Source organism: Anthonomus grandis, chromosome 1, assembly GCF_022605725.1.
Source record: "Anthonomus grandis grandis chromosome 1, icAntGran1.3, whole genome shotgun sequence".
NCBI lineage: Eukaryota > Metazoa > Arthropoda > Insecta > Coleoptera > Curculionidae > Anthonomus > Anthonomus grandis.
The window spans coordinates 279202-304419 of record NC_065546.1 but is presented as its reverse complement, the minus strand read 5'-3'; the positions used below and the strand labels follow the sequence as shown (position 1 = coordinate 304419).

General features: G+C 30.6%; 1 protein-coding gene across 5 annotated transcripts in view; it reads right to left on the bottom strand.

The window, feature by feature from the left end:
* The window catches only part of LOC126745984 (rap guanine nucleotide exchange factor 2), a 244093-nt gene that overhangs the window by 183108 nt on the left and 35767 nt on the right, over nt 1-25218 (bottom strand). For 4 of the 5 annotated variants that reach the window (XM_050454241.1, XM_050454320.1, XM_050454099.1 and 1 more), the window contains exons 2-3: nt 16944-17421; nt 16777-16860 (exon numbers count right to left, since the gene is read on the bottom strand). In XM_050454241.1, the coding sequence (XP_050310198.1) occupies nt 16777-16860; nt 16944-17233 (374 nt within the window). In that variant the 5' untranslated portion in view covers nt 17234-17421. Of the gene's footprint in view, nt 1-5383; nt 5761-16776; nt 16861-16943; nt 17422-25218 lie in introns of those variants that run through there. The other variant, XM_050454455.1, reaches the window with a different exon arrangement.

Sequence of the window (25218 nt, the reverse complement as noted above, 5' to 3'; positions counted from 1 at the left end):
TTAATATAGAGATTATGGCTTACTGCCTTACATATTTAATATATTTATTTAGTTTACCTTAAGGTATTGTTTTAGTCTTTTACACATATTTTTGTAGCTTTTTAGATTCACAATAGTTTCTGGAATTTTATTGAAGACACTTATTGCACTATGTAATGGAGAGTCCTGACATTTTTTTGTTCGCACCAATGCATTTCTCAACATGTTTTTATTTCTTAGCTAATACTTTTGACAGTCTTTAATTTGTAATAATTTTCCCTTTAAACTAGTCTGAATATTATTTAACTGTATACATTTTATAAATTTAATTTGTTCATAGGTTCTTAATTGATTAATGTTTAAAATACCAGTATTTTTATAAATTATAACACTTGGTGTGTAATAATCTAAAGAATAAACTAATTTAACTGCTTTATTTTGCACTCGTTGTATTTTATTTAATAAATAATTTGGAACATTTCCCCAACGTACTATAAGGTACCTCAAATGTGGTTTAATAAAGCTGTTGTAGAGTAATTTTTTTGTTTTAATATTTAACATGTGAGAGCACCTTCTCAAAGCACCAAGCATAGGAGATATTTTGTCACTAATTTTTTGTATATGATTATTCCATGAAAGTTTATTATTTATATTTAAACCTATATATTTGTAGTCTGTCACTTCTTTAAGTTTATTGCCGCTTACATGTACACTAATATCACATTTTGTTTTATTTTTATTACTTACAATCATGTAGACAGTTTTGGTAGCATTTATACTAAGCCTATTATAACACAGCCACTTATAGTATATATCTAAAGAGTCATTTATTTCCTTTTCAAGGGTTTTAATGTCTTTGGCCAAGAACACTAGAACTGTGTCATCAGCAAACATAAAATACTTAGCCATAAGACCAGCATATTTTAGGCTATACACATACAAAAGGTAAAGCAACTGTCCAAGCACTGACCCCTGTGCTACCCCCACATTTAAAGTCTCTGCCTCACTGTTTTGGTCGTTTACTGTTGTGTAGTGTCTCCTACCTACTGAATATGCCCTTAGTAAGCTCCCACATATGCCTTGAAATCCCATTTTACTAGTTTTACTTAGCAGCAATTCAATATCAACAGTATGCTTCTATGTACAATCAAAATCGATTCTGTATTCTGTTTTTGTCCTGTATAACCAAATAAATACTTGTATTATAAATTCTAGGATTAGGAAACTTTTAGCATAAGTTTGTAAACTTAGCAAATAAAGTATATTTTGACTTTGACTGATATTACTATTACCCAAATACATAAAGATTTTATAGAAAAGCATAATAATGTTGATTGTTCTTATTATACCTACAGAGCTTTTGTTAGAGACCAAATGAAGATTTTGTTTGCAAAGCTGGGCCGCAAAGAATGCGAGCAGTGTCAGGTGTTCGAACAACATAACTTAACTCATATCAAAAATAACACACAGCTCATTGATGAAAATTAAGAAGTATTCCCCAAGACCATACCTTAGTGATTTGTCAACCTAAAATTTGAAAGAGGCAGCTTTAGTTTATGGTATTCTAACGAATACAATTCTCATTACATTGAGGTAAATTTTTTAACAGCAAAATATCTGAAAAATTTAACCGAACCAAATGTGAATGGCAATTGGTTGGTAATGAATTTAATATAGAGGGCTTTAAAATGTATTATAATGGGGGAGACTGTAACCAGAATGATGGGGTGGTTGTTTATATAAAAAATAATTTAAACATAAACAAAGTAGAAAATATAAAACTAATTAGGTCGGGAATTACTTTGATTAGGATAACTTTAGCTATAACTGATATACAATATGGCATAACGTGTATATATAGACCTCCCTCGACGGTAGTATCGTCTTTTCTCGATGACCTGGAAAATTATTTATTACGTGAATGTAATCAGCAAACAGAAATACTTCTGGGAGATATAAACATAAATACTCTATCTGAAAATTCAGCTGATACAAATAACTACCTAGCTCTCTTGATGTCTTACAGATTCTACTCCCTTATAACTGGTCCTACACGGGTCACATTAACATCAAGGACCTGTATTGACCACATTTTCCTTAAAAAAAAATTTTTGGAAAACAAAAATAAACATCTTTCTTTTATTTTGGAAACTGACGTTACCGATCACTATCCTGTGTTGCTTAATTTTGCTAGAGACGAGGTTCGGGCAGGTAATGTTTCCAATAATATAAAAATTAAAACTATAAAAATATTAAACAATGAAAAGGCAAAAGATTTACTTATAAAACAAAATTGGGAAAACACTATCTTAAATATTAATGATGTCGAAAATGCAACCAAAATTTTTTATAATGTTGTCGAACATATTATACAAAGCTGTGAAGAGACAAAAATATTAAAACAAAAAATAATTAAAAAAATAAAACCTTGGATAACTGCTGCTATTATATGTTCAATAAAAAATAGGGACAAAATGAAAAGAAAATTAAATAAAAATTATAGTTTGGAAAAAGAACAACAATATAAAACATACAGAAACTCATTGGGTAAAATAATAAATAAATGTAAAAATGACTATTACAAAACAAAAATTGAGGAATCTAAGAATAATATGAGCAAAATGTATAAGGTTATAAATGAGGTTACAAATCAAATTACTACTAAAGGAAATGACACAATAAAAATAAAAAATAATAACAAAGAATTTTCAAATAACAAAGACATGGCAAACTTTTGTAATCAGTATTTTATAAACGTAGGAGTAAATATGCAAAACCAAATAAAAAAACCAAAAAAACAATTCAAAATTAATCATAACAGTGTATCTTCAATGTTTCTAAAACCAACTAATAGGAATGAAATAATTAAACATATTTTTTCGTTAAAAAACAATTCAGCGCCTAGGATAGATACTATTAGCTCAAAATTTATAAAAAAATTTCATATTTACCTTATTGAACCATTGGTTCACATTATCAACCTAATATTTAAAACAGGAACAGTACCTACTCAATTTAAAGTATCAATAATCACTCCAATATATAAATCAGGTGATAAATGTGAAATAGGTAACTATCGTCCTATAAGTGTGATCAATAATTTTTCCAAGCTCTTCGAGAAATGTTTGAAAGATAGACTTATTGACTATTTACAAAAAAATAACGTATTAACACAAAATCAGTTTGGTTTCATTGGGGGGCTCAGCGCATCCGATGCTGTCTGCGAATTAACAAAGCGAGTGAATCAGGCTTTTGATGGTGATAGAAAGTGTTTGGCAGTGTTTCTGGACCTAGCAAGGGCCTTTGACACTGTACTGCATGAGCTTTTGCTAGATACTTTAAGATCTTATGGTATTAGAGGTCCAGTGTCAAGGGTCTTTGAAAGTTACTTGGGGGACAGAAAACAGTCTTTAAAAATAAATAATGAGATTAGTGAACCATCTTATATAAAAATTGGAATTCCACAAGGAACAGTTATTGGACCTATACTCTTTATAACTTATATTAACGCTCTTACCAATCTTAAAATTCATGACGGGTCACTGATATCATATGCAGATGACACGGTTGCGGTGTTTCACGGAATTTCTTGGGGAGACACAAAAAAAACTTATATTGCATTTTCTATAACAGCTGCTAATCGCCCCAGATTTCAACAAATTAAACTTGAATTAATTGATATCAAGGAAGTTTCATTTACTAAATATCTAGGTATCATTGTGGATAAACATTTAAAATGGGACCAACACATTCTAAAATTAACACAAAACATCCGTAAACTTATTTATCGATTTCATATTTTGAGAAATATCTTAAATGAAAAACTACTAATTTTAATTTATAAATCCTTGGTTGAGTCCTTGTTAAGGCATGGGGTGATTGTCTGGGGAGGTCTATACAAGAATTGTTTAAAACAACTTAATGTAGTACAAAACTTTATTTTAAAAGTTATATACAAAAAACAAAAAAGATTTCCTACACAACAATTATATTCTGAAGAAATTTTTAATATACGCTCAATTTACATATTGTCAACATGCATTTATACACATAAATCAGAAAAAATTAAGAATTATGTTAGTCATTCCTACACAACCCGAAATAATATAAACAGACACCTAAAAATACCAAACATAAAAAAAACTATAGGGCAACGATTTTTAGGATACTTGTCCCCGAAATTTTATAACATCTTACCAAACAGCTTAAAAAATATAAATAATATTAAAAACTTTAGTAAGGTCTGTAGAAAATTTATTTATTCAAATATAGATAAATTTAATTTTTTTAAATAGTTTTGGGAAGGGAAACTTTATTGGAGAATTTTTGTTTAGTTGTAGATTATGGTTAGTTATATTTTATATTATTACTAAAATTTTGTGATTTCTCAGCATACACAAACAGATGTTACAACATCTAGGTGTATGTTAAAAACAATGACTGTTAACTATTATTATTGAATATAATTAAGTTAAAAATTGTTATAATATAACCAAAATGATTAATAAATTTGAATTTGAATCTTGAGGAGTCACGAAATCGAGAAAGGCAGATATTATAAAAAAGTTATGCCCTTTGATGCCTGAGAATCAAAGACATTTTTGGGAGGAACTGCTGGTTTCCAATGAAGCTACAGACTTGTCTCAGGATATTGACTGATAAATCATTCCAGTTATTTTTCCTATTTTGTTATTATTTTATAATCACCCTGTTTAGATGTATTCAATTAAAGGAGTGTGAAAACAGTTTTTTGCATTATTAAATGAATTTTTAAAAACTTCTTCATGATAGATAGTCTTTTTAAGCAACAAATGCAGGTCTAAAAACCTATTAATATGATACGAAAACCTCTAATGAGTACATAAGGCGTTTTAAGTCAATTAACACAAGTACCTATCAAAAATGCCTCATCTACAATTATTAAACTTGATAATTAAATAGGGTCTAAAACTGCCCAAATTAAGAAACATTCTCTTTAAACTAATTTTTTAAATTAGCCTCATACTATTTTTGTTTAAAAATATGGATGCTACAACTCTATATATGTTTCACTCTCTCCTGGACATTTTCCTTTTCAACAGGTAGGTAAGACGTTTTTTCTTAACACAGCAGTATACTTCCCAAACAATCAAGGGTTACTAAGATGATTGACCAAGAGAACAAAATCATGAGTTGTTATTTGTAGATCCCATGTTACTTTAAAACTGATTTAACAAAAAAGAAACTGGGAAACAAGAAGTAAAACTTTATCTAAAAGTATGTAAATGATAACAATTTTTACTGTAACACCTACTTAAATTTACAAATCTACCTGAAATACCTAGAATACTAAAACATAATAATGGCATTTGTTATTGGGGCAATTAACAAATGGCATGTATAGATTTGTCTGTGCAAAACTTACCCATGGCGTATAGTCGTAAAATCCAGTAAAATAAAAAAGAATTAGTCACAAGTTTCACAGCCAACAAAATTCGTAAAGTTCACAACCACAACCCGTTAACCCAAAACAAAACATACAAAGTCGATTAGGTATTCATTCTTGTGAAAAGTAGGCATGGCAAAAAGCTGGTAGCTCAGGTATAGGGAAAGTATCTCAATAAAATACCCGTAGAAAGGGCGAAACACAACTGCACTAATTAAGAAAATTCACGCTTTTCCCGTCATTTTCCCAACGAAAACATAAACAAAATGCCTGGTAAATCGCTCGAAAACCTTGTCGTCGGGTATCGTTTCGTAGCGCAACAGTCGCGGGTCACCGATTGAATCGCCGTAATTTCATTCGTCACGAGAAACGACAACAGCGCCGCATACGGGGAATGCCTGAAATTCCACACGTTTCGGCCCATTTCGGCTGCGGTCGATTCATTTAGGTGCGCCTCGCCGTTGCCAGATTGTCGATTAAATAATATAATTTCAGAATTGACGTTTTTTTAGTTTATTATCGTCATTTTTTATTAAATAGTGAGAGCAATAGTAATGACATAATGTAAAATTTAAATGTTTTGAGGGCATAATCGATGGTATTCTAATTTATATTTTTTATTAAATTCACAACAATACCTAATACATACAGATAGAAACAGATACATATAGTCTTTCTTTAAAAAAAGGATACAAAATTTAACAAAAAGAATGTTGCTTGAATAAATAGTATCAAAAAAAATTACAAACAAAACTTAAACAACTGCTAAAATACTTAAACAACTTATTAGTACAATAATGATTAAAAATGTGTTTTTGAGAGTTTTGTTTTTATACAGTGTGTCCCAGGATGTATTATACGTAAAAATTACAAAAAATTTTGGGATTGAAATTTGACTGTTTGGCATCCAGCCCTGCTTGATTAAAAAATAAAATTTAGCATATTTTTATTTTTTTTTAATCAAGAATTGTGCAATCAAGCAAAAAGTGGTTTAGAATGCAAAATTATGCCCAAATACCGAATTTCATAACCATAAGTCTACTTTGATTTTTACGTTTAAATTATTTAATTATTTATTGTTAAAAAATGTATTATTATTATTGCAATAGGACTGTTTATAATATGTAATTTATAAAATTATTTATTGCTGATTTCTGTATGCTCGGTTAATCAAACAGCTTTGGCTACCCTTTGTCGTGTTTAATAAAAAGTCATACATTTAATGAATCATACATTTTTTAGTTCATAATAATTTGGATATATAAAATACCTTTTTCAGTATAGTCTTTAGTCAAAATTTCCATTTTCAGTAGGAAATAGTCAATCATTGGACCCCACACATTAGTTTTTGTTTAATGTTGTGTATGCTGCTCGATTTTTAAACTTTCTAAGTACGGCATTTTGGCACGAAAAAATACTGGGTACGTATGTATTTCATTAAATGACACTTTTTTATTAATAATCGTCAATTTCCTTTTAAAAAGAGGTTTCCAAGAGGGTGTCACAAGTGGCATCATCCCATTTAAAAAAATTAAATAAGGTTTTTTTACCCTTTCGAAATCTATGAAAAAAAATTATTTTATAGATTTTTAAAGGCGGCAAAAAATCTTAAAAAAAAAGTTTTTTCCGTTTTTCTGTAAATATTTTTTAATAGTGTTAGCGAATCATGGTGCATTTTATTTAGTACAAATCCTACGCACCATTATAATGATGACGTCGCGTATTTTTAAGAAATCGCCTTCACTTCTGCACCATATTTTTGCGATTGCGTGGGTTTTTAAATTTGCTCTTCCATATAAAGAAAGTGAGATCTATCCTCATTCAAGGTTATATATATATATATATAGAGTATCTCATTTTTTAAATAAATACACAAACCAATTCTTATCATACTCTAAGAAAATATTTCTTAATTTGTACATGCATGAAAATGTGCTTGTTATAAAGTAAATAAATAAATATTCAGTATATACGATGTAACGAACAAATTCATTTAAAATTCAGGTATTTTTTGGACACATCGATTAATATTGTCACGTTTTTTTAAATAAAAAATATCTATATAGGGTGCCTCAAGTAAAAAATATGATGCAATATTCTTTACTATTAAAATTTTTTTTGAATAAACCTGTATATTATGACGTTTTACAATTTTATGGTATATTCTGAATCCTTTTTTATAACAAACCACATATCTAAAGTCCATGTTAAAATATAACTTAAAATAGCTTAAAATATAACAAATTTATTCTAGATTTGTTGTCCAGCAGATTCAATACGTTCTTTGCAATGAAATTTTTGGTTACAGGGTGTCTCAAGGAAAAACTATGACGCCAATATTTTAATTTTTTATGTGATTTCCTAGAAAGTAAGTAGACCTTATTATTTTCGAACAGATTTGCAATTTTCATAAGGCTTATTGTCATGCATCTTTGAGTATAATTGTCACATTATAGTTGTCATTTCACGCATCATTTTTTAATAATATGCATTTATTTGAGAAAGAACGAATTGATACTCAGAATAATTGTTTTTGGACATCGCGTGGATACACAAGAAATCTATAATCTAGTTATAGTTCAGTTCAGAGATCTATTAGAATCTTTGATGTGCCGCGAATAGTCCGTGTGCCGGTGTTGCTTGTATTGTCACATGACATGCATGTTTAAATCGCAAAATTTTATGTGGAAAGAGTCATAAAGTAATATTCTAAGCGATATTTAATAATTTTATTAAATAAATAAATGTTTTAAGCAATTTTTTAAGAATTTATACATTTGATTCGTAAAATTTGACTACATGCGCCCACGTACTATTTTGTTAGAAGTCTGACCTGAGTCACAGGCACTCAAGCGTGAAAAGTTGCACAGGTCCGGCCTTCAAATTTATTATTCGGGATTCTTGGGATTAGTTTTATTAAGTTAGAAATTCAGGATAGTTGAAAGGTAGATAATATTTAATTTAAATATAAGTAAGATTTAATTAAGTAAAATGAGTTTAACCAAAAATTTTAATTTAATAAGTTTAGTTTTTAGCACCATCAGTGGGGTGTTTATAACAAGTGATGAGAGAATAGGTGGTACGAATTACTTAGGCCCATTTATTCTGTGTATTAAGGCATTAAATATTTACTGTTTGACACAAAAGGGTAAAATGTTTTGGTTTGTCTTCAAATTTTATATATTCCCTTTTTTTGGGTATTGAGATTTATTTTTACTTGGTGGTGATTATTAATGGGGATTTTGGCTGCCATATTCAATGTCACTACATTTTAAGTATACTGAATCCTTAAACTACAGCGAGGATACTAAATACTTTTATAAATTTAACCAGTCTTTTGAATCTGGCCCAAAGAGTTAATACAATTTTCTAAATTCTGTTTTTTTGCCTTTGTTGCTGCTATGGATTTCAACTTCATCTCGCACATCAGCATATGGATATTAAAGCATTACATTATAATTATATTCTTTATTGTGTCGCTTAAGGACAAACAGGGGCAGTAAGCTGAAAAAAACAAAACTTTAAACTTGTTTAATTAATAAAAATAGGGTTTTCTTACTATAGCAAAAAAAGGGCCTTTTTTCCAGAGAATGAAGGAAGAAGCAGTCTTTATTGTGTCGCTGAAGGGCATATATTGCTGCATGTTGTCAATGAGCCAAAAGATAAGATTGGAACGAAATTCGTGATAGGGACTAATTTTTGATCAGTTGACTGTCGTTTTCTATAAACCTATTCAATTTTTTTACCCATAAACACTCTATTATTTAAATGTTATTTATGAAAAAACGTTTGAATATTAAAATGTATCAATATCTTTTTGACACATAAGTTTATCTCTATCTAGCTCATAAAGGAATGAGATAAGTATACTTTTATCTCATATAAATGTTGACAAATTATTATGTTTTTACGGGCACTCCTGAAATAAAAATTCTAATTACTTGACTTTTATGAAATGGATTTTAGTAAGTTCTTTAACAAAAACTAAAAAAGCCTTCAGAGTAGTCATAACTCATTCATTTCAAAATTAAATCAATAGAACCCTAAGAAACTAGGGTACTAACCAGAAGCAAATTATTTTGTCTTTTACAGCCACCCCTGGAATAAAAATGCAATTTTCTTGGCTCTTAATAAATCGATTCTAGTCATTTCTTCAAAAAAGAATAAAAAAACCTTTAAAGTAGTTCATAAATCAATAACGGGAAAATTTTGACTGTTAGAACTCAAGGTATAAGTAAGATAAGAGCCAATAAGAGACAAATTTTTTCCTTCTGGAATAAAATGTCCATTTTCTTCCGACTTTTAGTTATTAAATTTTAGTTATTTTTATAGAAAAGACTAGGAAAGTCTTCAAAGTAGTCAATAAATCAATAATAACGAAATTTTTACTACTAGAATTCAAGATATTGGCGGGCCGATAAGAAAGTAAATTATTTTTTTTCTTACAGGCACTCCTGGAACAAAAAATCCAATTTTTTGACTTTTAGTAAATGAATTTCAAGCGTTTCTTCAGAAAAGACTAAAAAAGCCTTCAGAGTAGTCCATAAATGAATAATTTCAAAATCTTGACTACTAGAACTCAAGATATTATTGTGTCAATAAGGGACAAATTATTTTATTTTTTACAGGCACTCGTGGAATGAGAAAATCAATTGTCTTGACATTTAATGAATAAATTCCAACCATTTCTTCAGAAAAGAGATGGCCATAAACCAATAATTGAAAAAATGTTGATTTTAAAAAATTTAAAATATTGGGGTGCCAATAAGGGACAAATGTTTTTTTCCGCACAGGCATTCCTGGGATGAAATTTCAATGTTCTGGGCTTTTAGCTAGTGGATTTTAGTCATTTCTTTAAAAAAGACTAAAAAAATCTTAAATCAATAATTACAAAATTTTGACATTTTTCTTCTTGAAAAAATTACAGTGGTTATTATTAAGTAAGAAAAAAATGTGACTTTTGTTGTAAATTTCTTCGTCAAAAAAATTCCTAGACAAACACGAAATTTGATCCTCAACTGCGACAACAGAGGGAAGTAAGCTGTAAAAAACAAAATTTTAGACTAATTTTCTTAATAAAAACAGTGTTTTTCTTACTATAGCAAAAAAGGGTTTTTCCCAGAGAATGGTGAAAGAAGTAGTCTTTATTGTGTCATTGAAGGGCAAACAGGGGCAGTTATAATACTAAAACAAATCCACAAACACAAATAAAAAAACACACTTCCTCACAGTAAAAACTGCAAAAAATTTAGACGAATACAGGCCAAATTCTAAATTCACCAATTTCATAAAAGGGGAAAAAGGAAAACCAGCAAAACCCATCAAATAATAATGACCTCACCTGACCTCCCTCCCAACTATTAAAGGTGATAAACCCCTTAAAGATTTTTTTTAAAAATACGTCAAAAGTAATACAAAAATAGCCCATAAATTTATTTGGGTACGGCCCCGTAATTCTCAAAATCAGTGGGATAGAGAGAGATACACAATCACTTGCACAGCCTAAAGTAGGAATCGTCAGAACGCAGATGTTTTATCTTTGTTTAATAGACTGGTTAAAAAGAGGTGACAAGTCTGTGAGTGCTGGGAGTGTTTAAAATATTTTGTAAGATGCTTGGATTTTAGTCCGCGGTCAATTTTTTGATATCATTTTCTTGTGATATTATTTTCTTTCTAAAAATTGACATTTTCGAAAGAAAAATAAAAAATAGTATAAAACATACGGTTTTACGTATATTTAAAATGATTTCATAGATAAACTATATAAAATCTTACCATTTAAACATGTTTATCATGCGACAATAAATACGACATAGGCGCACGGACTAGTTACTGCGGCATCTGCGACACATCAAAGATTCTAATAGATCTCTGAATTAGACTTTATCTAGCTCATCGTCCTGCAGTTACTAGATCCACTGTTAGCACAATTGAATCAAAATTTAAGACCGCCATATAAGAATTTTAGCTAAACGAAAACCTGCAAAAGTATCCGAAGAGACTATGCTAAATGTTCTATTAAAAACGGAGAAATCAATTAAAATCAGTAGAGTTAGTGGCAAAAATATATCATCTTTAATAAGGTACAACTGATACATGAATTGTTAGAAAATGATTTTGACCACCGAGTGCAGTTTTGTAAGCAGATTCTTGAAGTTAACAATTACTTATATAAAAACTTATAAGAAATATAATTTTTTCTGATAAGGCCATATTTACGTTAATAGGCCAAATTGCAGATATTAGGTAACCGAAAATCCTTATTGGACCCCTAAGAATACCACACACCTCAAAAAATTAATGTGTGTGCAGTTATTGTGAAAAATCGTATTCTTGGACCCTTTTTTTACATTAAATGGAGAGTGCTACTTGGACTTTCTACAGTTTCAACTTATCCCTGCTTTAGTTGTTTTATTCCCTAATCTACAAGAGGCTGACATACCTATAGTAACGAGATGTGGTTTCAACAAGGCACACAACGTCTGACACTGTTGATAAAGGGGGGTTTACACGATGCCAGTGACTTGAACAAGTTACTAGAATCCAGTACCAAAAGCAAGTGCTTTGGAAGATAGTTCTTGTCTACATGATGCCAGTCATTTGATCAAGTAACTTGCATAAAATCCATTTTATCAAGTTTTTGTAGTGTAGGTTACAGGCGAGAATTAAAAACGTTAAATTTAAATGATGAGTGCGAAGCAGAAGGAATATGTTTTACTTAAAAGAAGCTTAATATTAGGTGTTGTGCTACTTTAAATAATATTTAAGTTTAATACATTTTTTGACCGTACGAAAACACCTTCTTCTTGCGAAAAGAGCCAGACGGTTTTCCGAGTATCTTCTTCCCGGCTTGAAAAATAATATTTTTGTACGTATTTGGAATTTAGTTTAAGTTTGGTTGTCGATTGCTATTCGTTACGATGACATAAGTTTAAGTCCATAGCCGTCGTGGATTGTAACGATATTTTATATCGGCAGAATTTACCATTTTATGTGTTTTAATACCGTGATAAATGTTAATTGAACCAGTGATGTACAGTCTGTGTTTTTAACGAAATAAAAATCCGATTAAGATAAATTTGAGTCGCTTTTATTTCAAACAGGTGTTAAAGTACTGATAGAGGAGTTAATTGACATTGTTCAGAGTGAATTAACAACAAATCCCAAGAAAAGAATTTGGGTTAGAAAATGGCTGGCAAGGAGAAGCACGCATGGTGCATCTAACATGCTTTTAAAGGAACTTGCCATCGAAGACGTTCAAGAATACAGAAACTGTATGAGAATGTCTCCTGCTTCCTTTGACGTTCTTCTGAAAAAAATATCGCCAGCTATACAGCGATCTGACACCACAATGAGAATGGCTTTACCTGCTAGAACAAAATTAGAAATTACTCTGTCATATTTTTCAAAAAAAAAATAAAAATTCAAATATTAACTTTTCCATCTTTATTCATATTTGAGTCCCTGTGTCTAATACGCAAACACGGTTCAGCATCTGATAGGCCTTCCCATAGTTATCTACTTAGATACACGGAACATGATCTATACCTGCCTACCCCACATTCAGAGTTGGTCAAAAGTTCCATATTATATAATGCAAAAAAAATGCACAATCATCTGCCATTGGAAATTAAATCCATCACATCTTTTTTTGCATTTCGTAAAGCATTAAAAGCATTCTTACTGGAGAGAGCTTTTTACACAGTTAACGATTTTTTTTTGTAATCATTGATTTGAAATTTCGCACTAGCAGATTATGTATTTTTACTATCTGTACATGTTTAGGTATACTGCTTTTTGTAGCTATTTTAGGATTTTTTATAATTTTTTACTTTTTTAAACATTTTTAAATTTTTTTTTTTAACGTAGAGAGATTTTTTAATGATATTTTTTTTGACATTGTATACATTAAATTGTATATTTTATAATAATATTTTTGACTACTTACAATTTCTAAATTGTATTAATCTGTATATATTGTAGATAATCTATTCTATTTATTTATTTATATTTTTTTTAAATTTTGTTTTGTTTTTCTTTTTTTTAATTTTTTTTTGTTTGTTTTGTTTGCATTTTTGTGTCTTTTTTGTTTTACAGCTTTGTCTACAAATTGTAACAATTTCTTGACAATAAAGCATTGATTGTATTAAATGCAAATAAACAGTGTTATTAAATGAAATATTAAATATATAGTTTCTTAGCTACTGGAAATAGTTACCGAAATTTGCAGCAGCAATTCCGTGTTTCCCGGCCTGCAATTTCCAAGTTTATTCCAGAAGTATGCGATGCCATATACGATGCATTGGAGGATTTTATACAGGTAAATAATGTCGTATTCCTTTTTTTATAAAATTAAAATCATAGTTTTCAACAGTAAAAAAATAATTATTCATATATCATATTATTCAATTAAACGTAAAATAACACATTATTCTTTAAACTGAAATCTAAATATTAAGTATGAATGAAAATAAAGTATATGATTCTAACCCCAATTATCAGTATCTAGATCAAAAGCAGATCTATATGATTCGGAAAGAATATTGCTTGTATTGTTATCTGCCGGTGGTAGGGATGTGCTGGGTGATTCTGGAGAAATCAAGGTTTCACCTGATTCCGGGATCGGCAAAGTACTAAATGCACTGGTGCATCTGGAAGAACCTAATGAGGTGCTTGTATCTTCTATATTTGACACTCTGGAACGGGTCAAAATTTGCTGAATTTCAGCTTGAGCCGTGACGGCCGCTAAAAGGGGCAACTTATTTAATTGTACAGCTACGCTCTTTCCGAAAATATCGAATTCATTTTCAGATGATTCCGTAGATTGTAGATCTCGAATAGACGTCGTTAAAGAATTTAAGTCTTTGATGCAACCAGCAACTTCTTTAATCTTGGACTTCGCTGCCTTATGGCGTTTTGGAGTAGGTTCATTAATAGCTCCACTAACATTCGCTTTTATTATCTCTGCTGCTAATGGTACTTCTTCCTGTGTTGCCTCTTCAACTTCATCTTCTACTTGTAATGTATTCGATCCATTATATGTTTCTAAAGCCTAGAAAATATCTCATGTTCACACATTTGGCATAATAAGAAATTATTTAGTATTTTTTATTTTAGGTACCAAAAAGTAACAAAGAATGGAAAGCTATCGAAAGTGATTTCAACCATAGATGGAATTTTCCAGGATGTTATGGTGCCATTGATGGAAAACACATACTTATTCGAGCTCCTGAGAATTGTGGCAGTAACTTTTTCAACTATAAGGGACAAAACAGTGTTATTTTGATGGCAATTGTAGACGGAAATTACAATTTTATATACATTGATGTTGGCTACAATGGAAGAGCCTCAGATGGAGGAGTTTTTGCGCAGTGTTCTATTTTTGCTGCTTTAGAAAACAATATATTACCGGATGGTGGATTTCTTGTTGGAGACGACGCTTTTCCGTTAAAGCATTATTTACTTAAACCATATTCAAAGAATGCACTTACTGTTGATGAAAAAATCTTCAATTATAGATTGTCTCGTGCAAGAAGAATTGTGGAAAATGGTTTTGGTATTTTAGTGTCTAGATTTCGAGTTTTTGAGAAACCCATAGCTTGTGGACTATCATCAGTGGATAAAATAGTCAGAACATGTTGTGCCCTACATAACTGGCTTAGATGCACTACTGTAAATGAATATTTGTCAAAGGGATCCGTTGACGAAGAAGATATCGATCAAGGTAGAATTATTCTTGGTAGTTGGAGGTCAGAAGTAGCTGGTTTGCCATCAGTTTCACGTATAGGAAGTAATCATTCTTCAAAATTTGCAAGAAATTTAAGGGATAAATATAAACACTATTTTATGACTACAGGGGCCGTTTCATGGCAGGAACCAATGATTTTTTAATTTCATTTTAATATATTTTGTATTCAATTACTAATATAGGTACATATAATAAAAAATATATAGTAGCTTCTTACTTACCAAATTACTGCATGTTACCCTTCTCTTATCCATTGTTTGTAAAAACATATGCATAACTGAAAACCACTTCATTTTTGGTTTATATATTTCATCGGCTCCGGCCTCAGAGCTTTGCGATTTCTTAATTTTTGCTACCTCTTGTACATACGTCGACCTTAGAGTTTTTATTTTGTTTTTTACATCTATTGGGCCAAAATTCTCGATTTCCATTGTTTCCACAATTCTTTTTATAGCCGACTCACGGGCTTGTTTATTTCTATAGATTACCAACTGTGTATTCCAAAGGCACTCTTCCTCTCTATATAATTCTACAAACTTTACTGTGGTATCTTCAGTCCATTTTGCGCACATTTTGAATAATAATAACACCTACACTTTAAAACAATTACTAAAACTACGTACTGATTTATTTACTAAAATCGAACGCTGGAATCATCGTGTCTACACAGGTTTAGTTAAGAGGATAGTGGGAGTGGGGGTAACCACTTGCTTCAGTAAATAGAAATGCTTTCTATTCACTGTACTGGAATCGTTACTTAAATCAGTACTGGAATTTAGTATTGGAATATTTGTTTACACAAAGCAAGTACTAAAATCCAGTGCTGGATTTTAGTAACTTGTTCAAGTCACTGGCATCGTGTAAACCCCCCTTAACTTCTTGATGCAACAGTTGGATTGGACGAACAAGATATCGATTGAGTGGCCACCAAGGTCACCAGATATAACCCCCATTAGATTTTTCTTATGGAACTCATTGAAGTCCAAAGTTTACGCGAATAGATCAAATTATTTTGATGGTTTAAAGCAAAGAATTCAGCTGTCGATCTGTAAGTGAATGAAAATGTCAAACTCGAAGTTATTTACCGACTTCAAAAATGCATGAAATCGGTAAATAACTTCCAATTGCACATTTGCATTTCATTTTATTTTTTAATGTGGTATGTATATGTTTAATTAGTCTATTATGTCAAATTTGGCAAACCACTGACTTTAGACATAGCTATGCTAAAAGTATTCAAACAATTGTAAAATGTCATGAAACACAGGGTGTTCCATTAAAAAAAAATAATGTTGACGCCATAGTTTCTACTTGAGGTAACCTGTACAGAAATTTGTTATTGCAAAAAACGCTCAAGTGACATAATGCTAAACGACGTATCAGAAAAATAAAAAAAACACCGGAATATGTCCCTTTGATCTTAAATGTATATCACTATAATGAGTATATAATAATAAAATAGAATAATAATTAATTTTTATTCTTTGGAGTAATAGATTCGAATTTGGATAGTTCCAACTTCGAAATGGTTGGAGTTCTTAGCCATCTTGGCAAAGAATTAAATTAGATCAATCAATAAAGGAAATTATTAGCTTGAGACTTTTGGATAATTATAGATTGTTACCTTGTTCGAGGAAGAAACATGGAACCATCGATGAATACAGAGCCGCTTAACAGGATGTACCAACATGTCGACAGTTCGCCGGTGCTAAAAGAAAAACGGAGACGTTTACAATAAAATAAAAGATCCGTAAAGGATGTTTTGAAAAAGTAAAAGTTATTATTACTTACTAATACAAGACGTCGTTGGCCAAATGCCTCTCATACCGCACCACTTTACAAAGGGCGCGTAAATTCGAATCCCTAAGCGACTGCAGCGCCTCCAACCCGCTAAGCCCGTAATAAATCACTTGTAAGTCTTGCAGCGATCTAGAGTGCGGGGGACGCGCGAGCGCCCGCAGCCACATTCCTTCCCAATCGGTCATGATGCCGCGAGATGGCGACGCCGTCGATGTCGCCTCGCGGGATCTGTTTGGCCCGCATTCATCGTTACTGGAAATGTAGTGATTGTAACCGTTCATAGATGGCACTGCGAGGCAGAGTTTCACTTAAATTTTATTAGTAATCGTCTGATTTGTTTGGGTTTTCGGTTGTGCTTTAGCGGTAGCTTAGGTGGGTAAGTAAGCAACATTTTTCTTAATGGTTGTGGAGGAAAAAGAAAACTGATTAGGAAACTTGAAGATTATTGGATTTTGATGTTCATCATCACCTGAAAGAGAAAGAAAATACATATTTGTTAATTTATGTCCTTGAATACAGGTTGTTGTATAAGAAAATAATTCCTACCCCTCTCTTTGATGTATATGTTTATTACAACTTTATTAATTATTAATTATTAAATTTATATGAATATTATATATTATATTAAATAAATATGTTGCATGTATGTAATACTCATATATTAATTATATTATTATGTTCTACATTAAAATAGAGTCAAATACATTCAAATTTGTTTATTATAAAATCATTCTGTACGAATAATTCTAACAATAAGATAGTACTATAATAATTGGATTGATAAGAAAAATATCTTGCCACATTTTTACCAATTTAAATACCGGATGTTATTGCCTAAGGGCGGGACTTGCAAATTGGCGCAAATATATATAGAAAAATGTACCAATTTCCGTTTCCGCCTTTTATTTGGCGCCAAATTGATTTTAAACGCGTATTTCTTAACAGATGTTTAAAATTAAACGAAAACAGAAAGGTAATTGAAAACTAATAAACAGCTTGTTGGCGTGGTGTTAACTTAAGCGTGGTTTAAATGTTTGACATGACACACATTTAATCTTATAATAAAGCGGCTGTGGATAGTATATCTGTGGTAGGTTACCTCTTTGACCTTTTTTTTCTACAAACTACATATAATATATACTATTTGTTCTGTTCTTGTCGTCACCATAATTTTACTTTATTGATTAGTTGAATACTTAGTTTGATTTAGTTTAGTTCTATAAGTTATATTCTTAAGTGCATTTAAAGTATCGCTTCTTGCTGTTAATATTTTTTTTCTTTTACATAATGAATGTTGAGATTTGCCTTATTTCCTTGCCTCTCCCTATAATATTTCCTTACTTGCGTAATTTTACGTACGTAAAAGAACGTAATTTTTAAGCATGAGATGTAAACATTTAATTTTAAATGAGTCCTTATGAAGTTTATATCTTAATTGACTCGAATTCAGAGAAAGGTACTTTTTAGTACTACTAAACCATTTAAATTGACTTGATAATAATAGGTACCCTAAGATATAAAATACCCAGACGGTATAATGTTGATAGCCGAGACAGTTGTTATCAGTATTACATTCCTACAGTTACTTTTATTCATGCTTTAAATTCCTATTTTAGAAAAATGTTAATTATTACAGTTGTTAATTATCATAGATCTCAAAGCAGGTGTGAAGTCCTACTAGTTCCCTGTTTATAAAGTAGGTATATGATACTACTACGCGACACATGCCATACAGATAGATATTATATAAATGGATTATACGACTCCCACAAGCTGTTTAAGCGTAACAAACAACTCATTGTTTTTTCCAAGAACAATTTAAGTGAAATTGTTTTTTTTTATTATGTAATTTTACATGCCAAAAGTGGTATACTAAACCTTTAAGCTTATTATTTGTGTACAGAGTGAACACTAACAAGATAATTAAAATAAATTAAAATGAAAGAGATTCACTGATAATCATGTTGAAAATGGGGGAAAGATATATTTTGTTTTGTTAATTTTTTGGGTTTTTACTGCATTTTTCAATTACCTACGCAACATTTTCTTATTGACAAAAATCATATATCATATAGTTTGCAAAAAAAAACAACACCCTCGGAGCTACCTCTGACTGACTATACAGGGTGGCCATATGAAAACGAAACAGAGCCTATTTTGGGTCCCTCAGAACATTTGCGAAAAAATCCTCGGACCCGTCAATTTTTGATTCAAGGGGGAACCATTTTTTTGCTAGTTTCGCCCCCCTGAGGGCAAAGCCCTAGCGGGGGTGACAAGGGCCCCCGAAATTTTAAATGGAACGGGGCGTCGAGTGATACCTTATTTTGAAGGTATTTTTATGTGGATTATAACCCTAAAGTTTTAAATCGTTACTATTTGCCTAGTCGATACAGGGGCTAATAAAAGTTACAAAAAAAAGTTAAAAAGTATAATTTTTAAATAAAGGGCTTAAAGATAAAATCAATTAAGTAAATGTTCAAAATGTTGGCCTTCGATTTCCATACAATAATACAGGTTTTGTTCAAACCTTTCCCGTACATTTTGCAACATTTCTGGGGTCCGTTAAGTTGCCCCATGGTCTCATGAAATCGGGGAGGGGGGGCCACTCAACGCCAGCCCCCCCCAGTTAATATTTTTCAAGCAAACCGCTATAGTGTTGCCAGACGTACCATAATTATGGAATTGTACCATAATTTTGCAACATTTTTTGCTTGCTCCATAATTTGTACCGTAATCAGAAATGTACCATAGTTGTACCATAATTTTGTTTTTTTTTGGGGTTTTATAAATTTCTATGATTATTTTTTATATTAATATGATATAACAATTTCGCAGTAAAATGCGAAATGTAAAATGAAATGAAAAATCCTATTAAACACAAAACTACATTAAGACACAACCCTTCTAAACGTCAACGTCAACAGTCCGTCATTTATTTTTATTATTTGAGGTTAAGTTGTTTTGTTATTATTTTTGTTTGCTTTTTGGTGTTGGGGGTGAAATAGAACTAAGGAATAAAGCTTCAATAATTGTTATAAGATTATGACCTCCAACTCCGGCTTAAAACAAAAACATATAAATATTTCTGATTCTGAATCCGAAGATGAAAATAGTGAACCAAACTTAAAACAAGTTAAGTTTGGAAATAAAAATAGACGAGCAAATAGACCCCAAAGCTATCGAAAGGATTGGGAATTAGATAAGTCGTTTCAGGGTTGGTTAAAATTACAAATACAAATATTACAATATACAAATATGTATATGTATTTGTGTTAATGTTTATCTATTTTTAATTTAGATTTTGAGTGCAATGTTTTGTTCATTTTTCAATAAATTACTATCGTTGTTAAAAAAGTATTTTATTTCTACTAGAAATCGTTCTTTTAATTAAAAGAAATGATCAGAATAGGAAATTTGATTAAATTCATAATCCATTATGTATAAAATGTGTTACATCAACAAAATGTAACACATTTTATAAGTTTGGCGACGGCACGACTGTGACGTGACGTCATACATAGGAAAAGGTTGTGTACTGACAGAATTGTACGATTGTACCATAATTTTGTACAAAATTCCATAATTTTGGCCAGAATGTACCATAATTCTCACCCAATCATCTGGCAACACTGAACCGCTAGCACACCCTAGCACAAGCACTGGTTGAGCTAGCACACCCACATGTATCTTATAATCGTCTCAGGGAAAGGGGAGGGGTATATTTTGAAGGACACATTACACCTTATGATTTTTGCGAATTTTAAACTCGAGTATGTTTTACCTTGTTTGGTAAATTTTTAAATTTCCCCTTATATCAGTGATTATACAGTGTGTCAATTCGAGGCTGACCATTAGTTTTCGGAAACGAATTATAAGAGATACGAAATTATTTAAGGGTAAATGAAAACACTCTTACTCTTCTCACGTCTCTCTCTCTACTTATAGTTAAAATTGGTATAAAGAATTTAAGATGTAGAAGTTATACCCGACATGTTTTCAGCATAAAAATGCTCATCATCAGAGATTCTAAAAGAATAACATAGAGAAGAGAAGAAGTAAAATATAAAAAAATCAATAAAAGTATAAATTGTAACTCACCAAAAATAGAGATACGTAGCTACTCAAAATCGATGTAATGAGATGCATTAAGAGAAAATTTGAAAATTCCTTTTTATTTTTTTCTGACTTTACATGGACATAAAGGGTGATTCCTGTAAGCGGGTAATGTTTTCGGAGGAATTATGTATAATGTCTAAATACTTATTTTTATATAGTATACAGAAGGGCCGGAAAAAAAGCCACTTGCTTAACATACAGGGTGTTGAAAGTTTTTTAAAAAGTATTTTTTCTTTCTGCTTAGTGTGCAGTTTTAATTTCTGGGATAACACCTGAATTTAGTTGAGTTTAAAAGTAATACAGTTTTAGGCAACGTATAACGTATCTAAAAAATATCTTTATAAACCTATAAGTTTATGCTGTTCTCTCCAAAGTTTAATTAATTAATGTGAAAGGTATCCTGTAGCTACATTATTAATCACAATTGCTAATAACTTACATTTTATAGTTGCAATTTTCTTTAATTATTACTACCAAAACTTGGAAACTAAAAGAAATACAAAAAATGAATAATACTTATACATATTTAATATTATACTTTTTATGTCATAATTTTTCGAGAACAAAAAATGCCGTTAATAGAAACGAAAATAGTTACGAAAAATTTCACAGTTTAGGCCACTTTGAAATGATTTGGAATTTGAAAAAAATTAAATTGAGTAAAAAAATAAAATACATTTTACTCTTTGCGTAGGTGATACAGTTTTGGGTTTTTGTAAAAAATCGTTGTACATGATCCATTTGTTATTATGTCTGTATCCGTATGCAACAAAATGTCCCAAGTGATTTGGATCAGGTCCCCCTTGATATGCGCAAATGCCACGAAAGATAAATCTTGTCTCACAAACTAATATATATTTGAGAACTGAATCAAGTGATATTTCTAATTCTAAGCTTAACGAGGGAATATTTACTGGTTCAATAATTAAAAAAAAAAATTATGTAGGATAATCTGTTTTGTTATCAAACCGACTGAACATTCGACACATGACCTGTGTGAGCGTTTCATTTCAAATTTTAAAAAAGAAGCGACATTTTCAGATAAATTATTTATATTGTTTACTTTGACTGAAATATAGTGAATTCTTTCAATTGAATTATATTGGCAGGATTGGCACGGATGTATACAAGTAATCATATAAATATCACTAAAGGTTTTTGTAATGGTATTGAAAATAGTACCCTCTGCGTGAACGCAGAGAATATTTTCTGGAAGGCTCACGTGATCACAAGTGTTAAACAAAATTTTTGCTCGAATATTTTATGCTCCAGAGGCGCCACTTTTTATTTTTTTGACAACTCTTTCCCTTTTTTATTAGTTTCCCTCCAACTTGAACCGTTTCAATTTTATAGGCATCCAAGTTTTTGAAAGGTCTGTTCGAACGTCAATAAGTCAAAAACCGTTTAAACTTTTATCAAAATATGTACATTACGTCGTTACGTTACGTACATTCTGTCGAGAATCAATGGAAGTTTTAAAAAAGAGAAAAAAAACGGGGTGTCTCATAAAAAATAATCAACCTTGATAATTTTTTGAAGAAACGGCAACGTCGCATAACTGAAACTGTTTTACCTCAATTACTACCACCGACATTGGTGCTCACCTATATTTCTAAATTTGCAATTCCTTCCTATAGATCACGGATACTTATCTGTTGATGGATCCCAGTGCACCTGTATATTATACACCCTATATGTTCTTTACTCTTACAACGTACCATAAACTAATGTTGCGTTTACCGTAACGCGAATAATGAAATAGGTTTTCTCCAAAAAACGAAAAATCATCCTGACAGATAATTTTATACCTACATTATCAGCTATAAATTACTTACCTGCTACTGATCATCTCTACGAGTAATTAAGTAAAAAACGAAACCACTATGAAGCACTTAGAATAATGAAAGATGCGGGTTCTCCAGTTTTCTAAAAACAAGGAAAGTGATGTTGCACTGATGTTTTGTATTTTTATGAATCGGGAAGTCCCCAAACACGTAAGGCGGTGCTACCAACCGCAAATACATTCCGCATTTCTGTGCCAGGATTGCAGTTTCAATACAAAAATTATATTGAATTCAGTACGAAAAGCAAAATTTAGTACATTATACGGACAAAAATATCAAATAAACTGTATAAGAATTTTAGTAAAAGAATTTAATATTATTGAGGAAGTTATCGTACATATAGAGAAATTTAAAAATCATTCTGAATTTCATAGATTATTAGTTTTGTTTAAAGCAATAATAATTGTCACCTTTCCCCATACAGAAGCGACTGGTGAAAGGGTATTTTAAATTTTAAGTGTTATTAAAAGTAAGGTTGTGCTAGCTATAATCTTACTGTGCTAGCGGTTTGGTTGAAAAATCTTAACTGTGGAGGAGGGGGGAGGCAACCTAACACCAGCCCCCGATTGTAAGATTTCTAAAGGCGTCCTAACTCAACCAGTGGTTGTGCTACGTTGTGCTAGCTATAACCTTGCTGTGCTAGCAGTTTGGCTAAAAAATATTAACTGGAGGGGGGGGCCAACTTAACGGACCCAAATTTCTGGGGTGATTTGACGACATTCATCAATTATTCTTTGTCGCAAATGGTCTAGTGATGTTGGCTGACTAGCATAAATTTTAGTTTTTAAATGGCCCCATAAAAAAAATCTAACGGGCTTATTAGGTATGTACTTCTATAATATAATATAATATCTTATCTAGTAATGAAAATACGGTAAGATGAGGGATTTACTTGTCGTCAGGATATCTGATCCACGGATAATGTTTCACTTGTTTATTATTCTGGTGTTAAGTTGTTTGATTAGTAGGCTATTTTTTGTTTTACTTATTATTTCGGTGTATGCCAAATAGAGTTAAGTTGTTTAATGTTCTAGGAATTTATTTTGTTATAAGTTATAAATAAAATTGTACAAAAATTGACAGAACAGACTTTTTTTTAACGAAAATATCCCTCCATAAAAAAATTCATACTTTTAATGAGAAAAGTGCAAAATCTAAATCATGGTAATTTTTATTTTTTTTTAGTTGTTATTATCTCATGTGCAGTATGTTCCATTAAAAAAAATTAAGTCGGCTTCCATTGCAACCAAATAAAAAATTATAGAAAAAATTCATGCAAGTAGAAATGTAACAATTTACTCAACAACTTTTATTAACTTTTACTTATATCAGATGTAATATAAATAAAAAGTTACGGTATTATCCGCGACATTTTTGCTACTAAATAATAGCATATCAGAATATATACAAATCTTAACACATTACTATGTATCATCATAAGTAACCCAAAGAATGTATGTCGGAAAAAATATACCTATATACAACGTAAGATACTTTTCCCCCATACAAGGGTTAAACTTTTTCGGAAATTTGATTATACGAAAATAAGGGGAAGCGAGGGTTTGGATATGTCAATTTAAAATTTCACGACTGAATAACTTCATAAATTGGAAATTTCACCTTTTACCTTTAATGATTTTTTCAATTTTAAAGGTATGGGCAGTAAGAATATTTACTTATTACATATTTCGAATACAAACGGAACAAACTCAGAAAAAATTATTTTGGTATTACAAAAATCAATAAAAATAGTTACTTTTTATTAATTATTTTTATGTAAACCTACAATATTTAGGTTATTTTTAAACGTTCGGAAGTTGGCTGCAAAAAATGTCTAAATTAAATTCTTTACAATGCAAATTGGTCTTCGATTAATAAATATTATAACAATATTATTAAGAAATTTGTGATTAATTTTTTTATAAATAAACATAAATTTTTTGAACAGTTTATAAAAAACAAAAAAAAATTAAAATAAATGTTAAATTGTTGACTATTAACTTCCTGACAGCAGCCAAGTGGATATTCACATTTTTGTAATACTTTACTTATTGTTTGAGGCCGGATTTGTTATATTTCGGCTCTAATTCTATTTTTTCAATTCTTCTAAACTTTCAGGTTTATCAAAATAAACTCTATATTTTAGATAACCCCCTAGATAAAAATCCAATGGGGTTAAATCTGGCGATCATGCTGGCCATTCAACAAAACTCCCCCTTTCAATTTATCTATTTGGGAAAATGTTGGTAAGGTAATCTTGTACTGTTGGAACCATATCGAATCTGCCGGTATAAATGGGTTTTTGA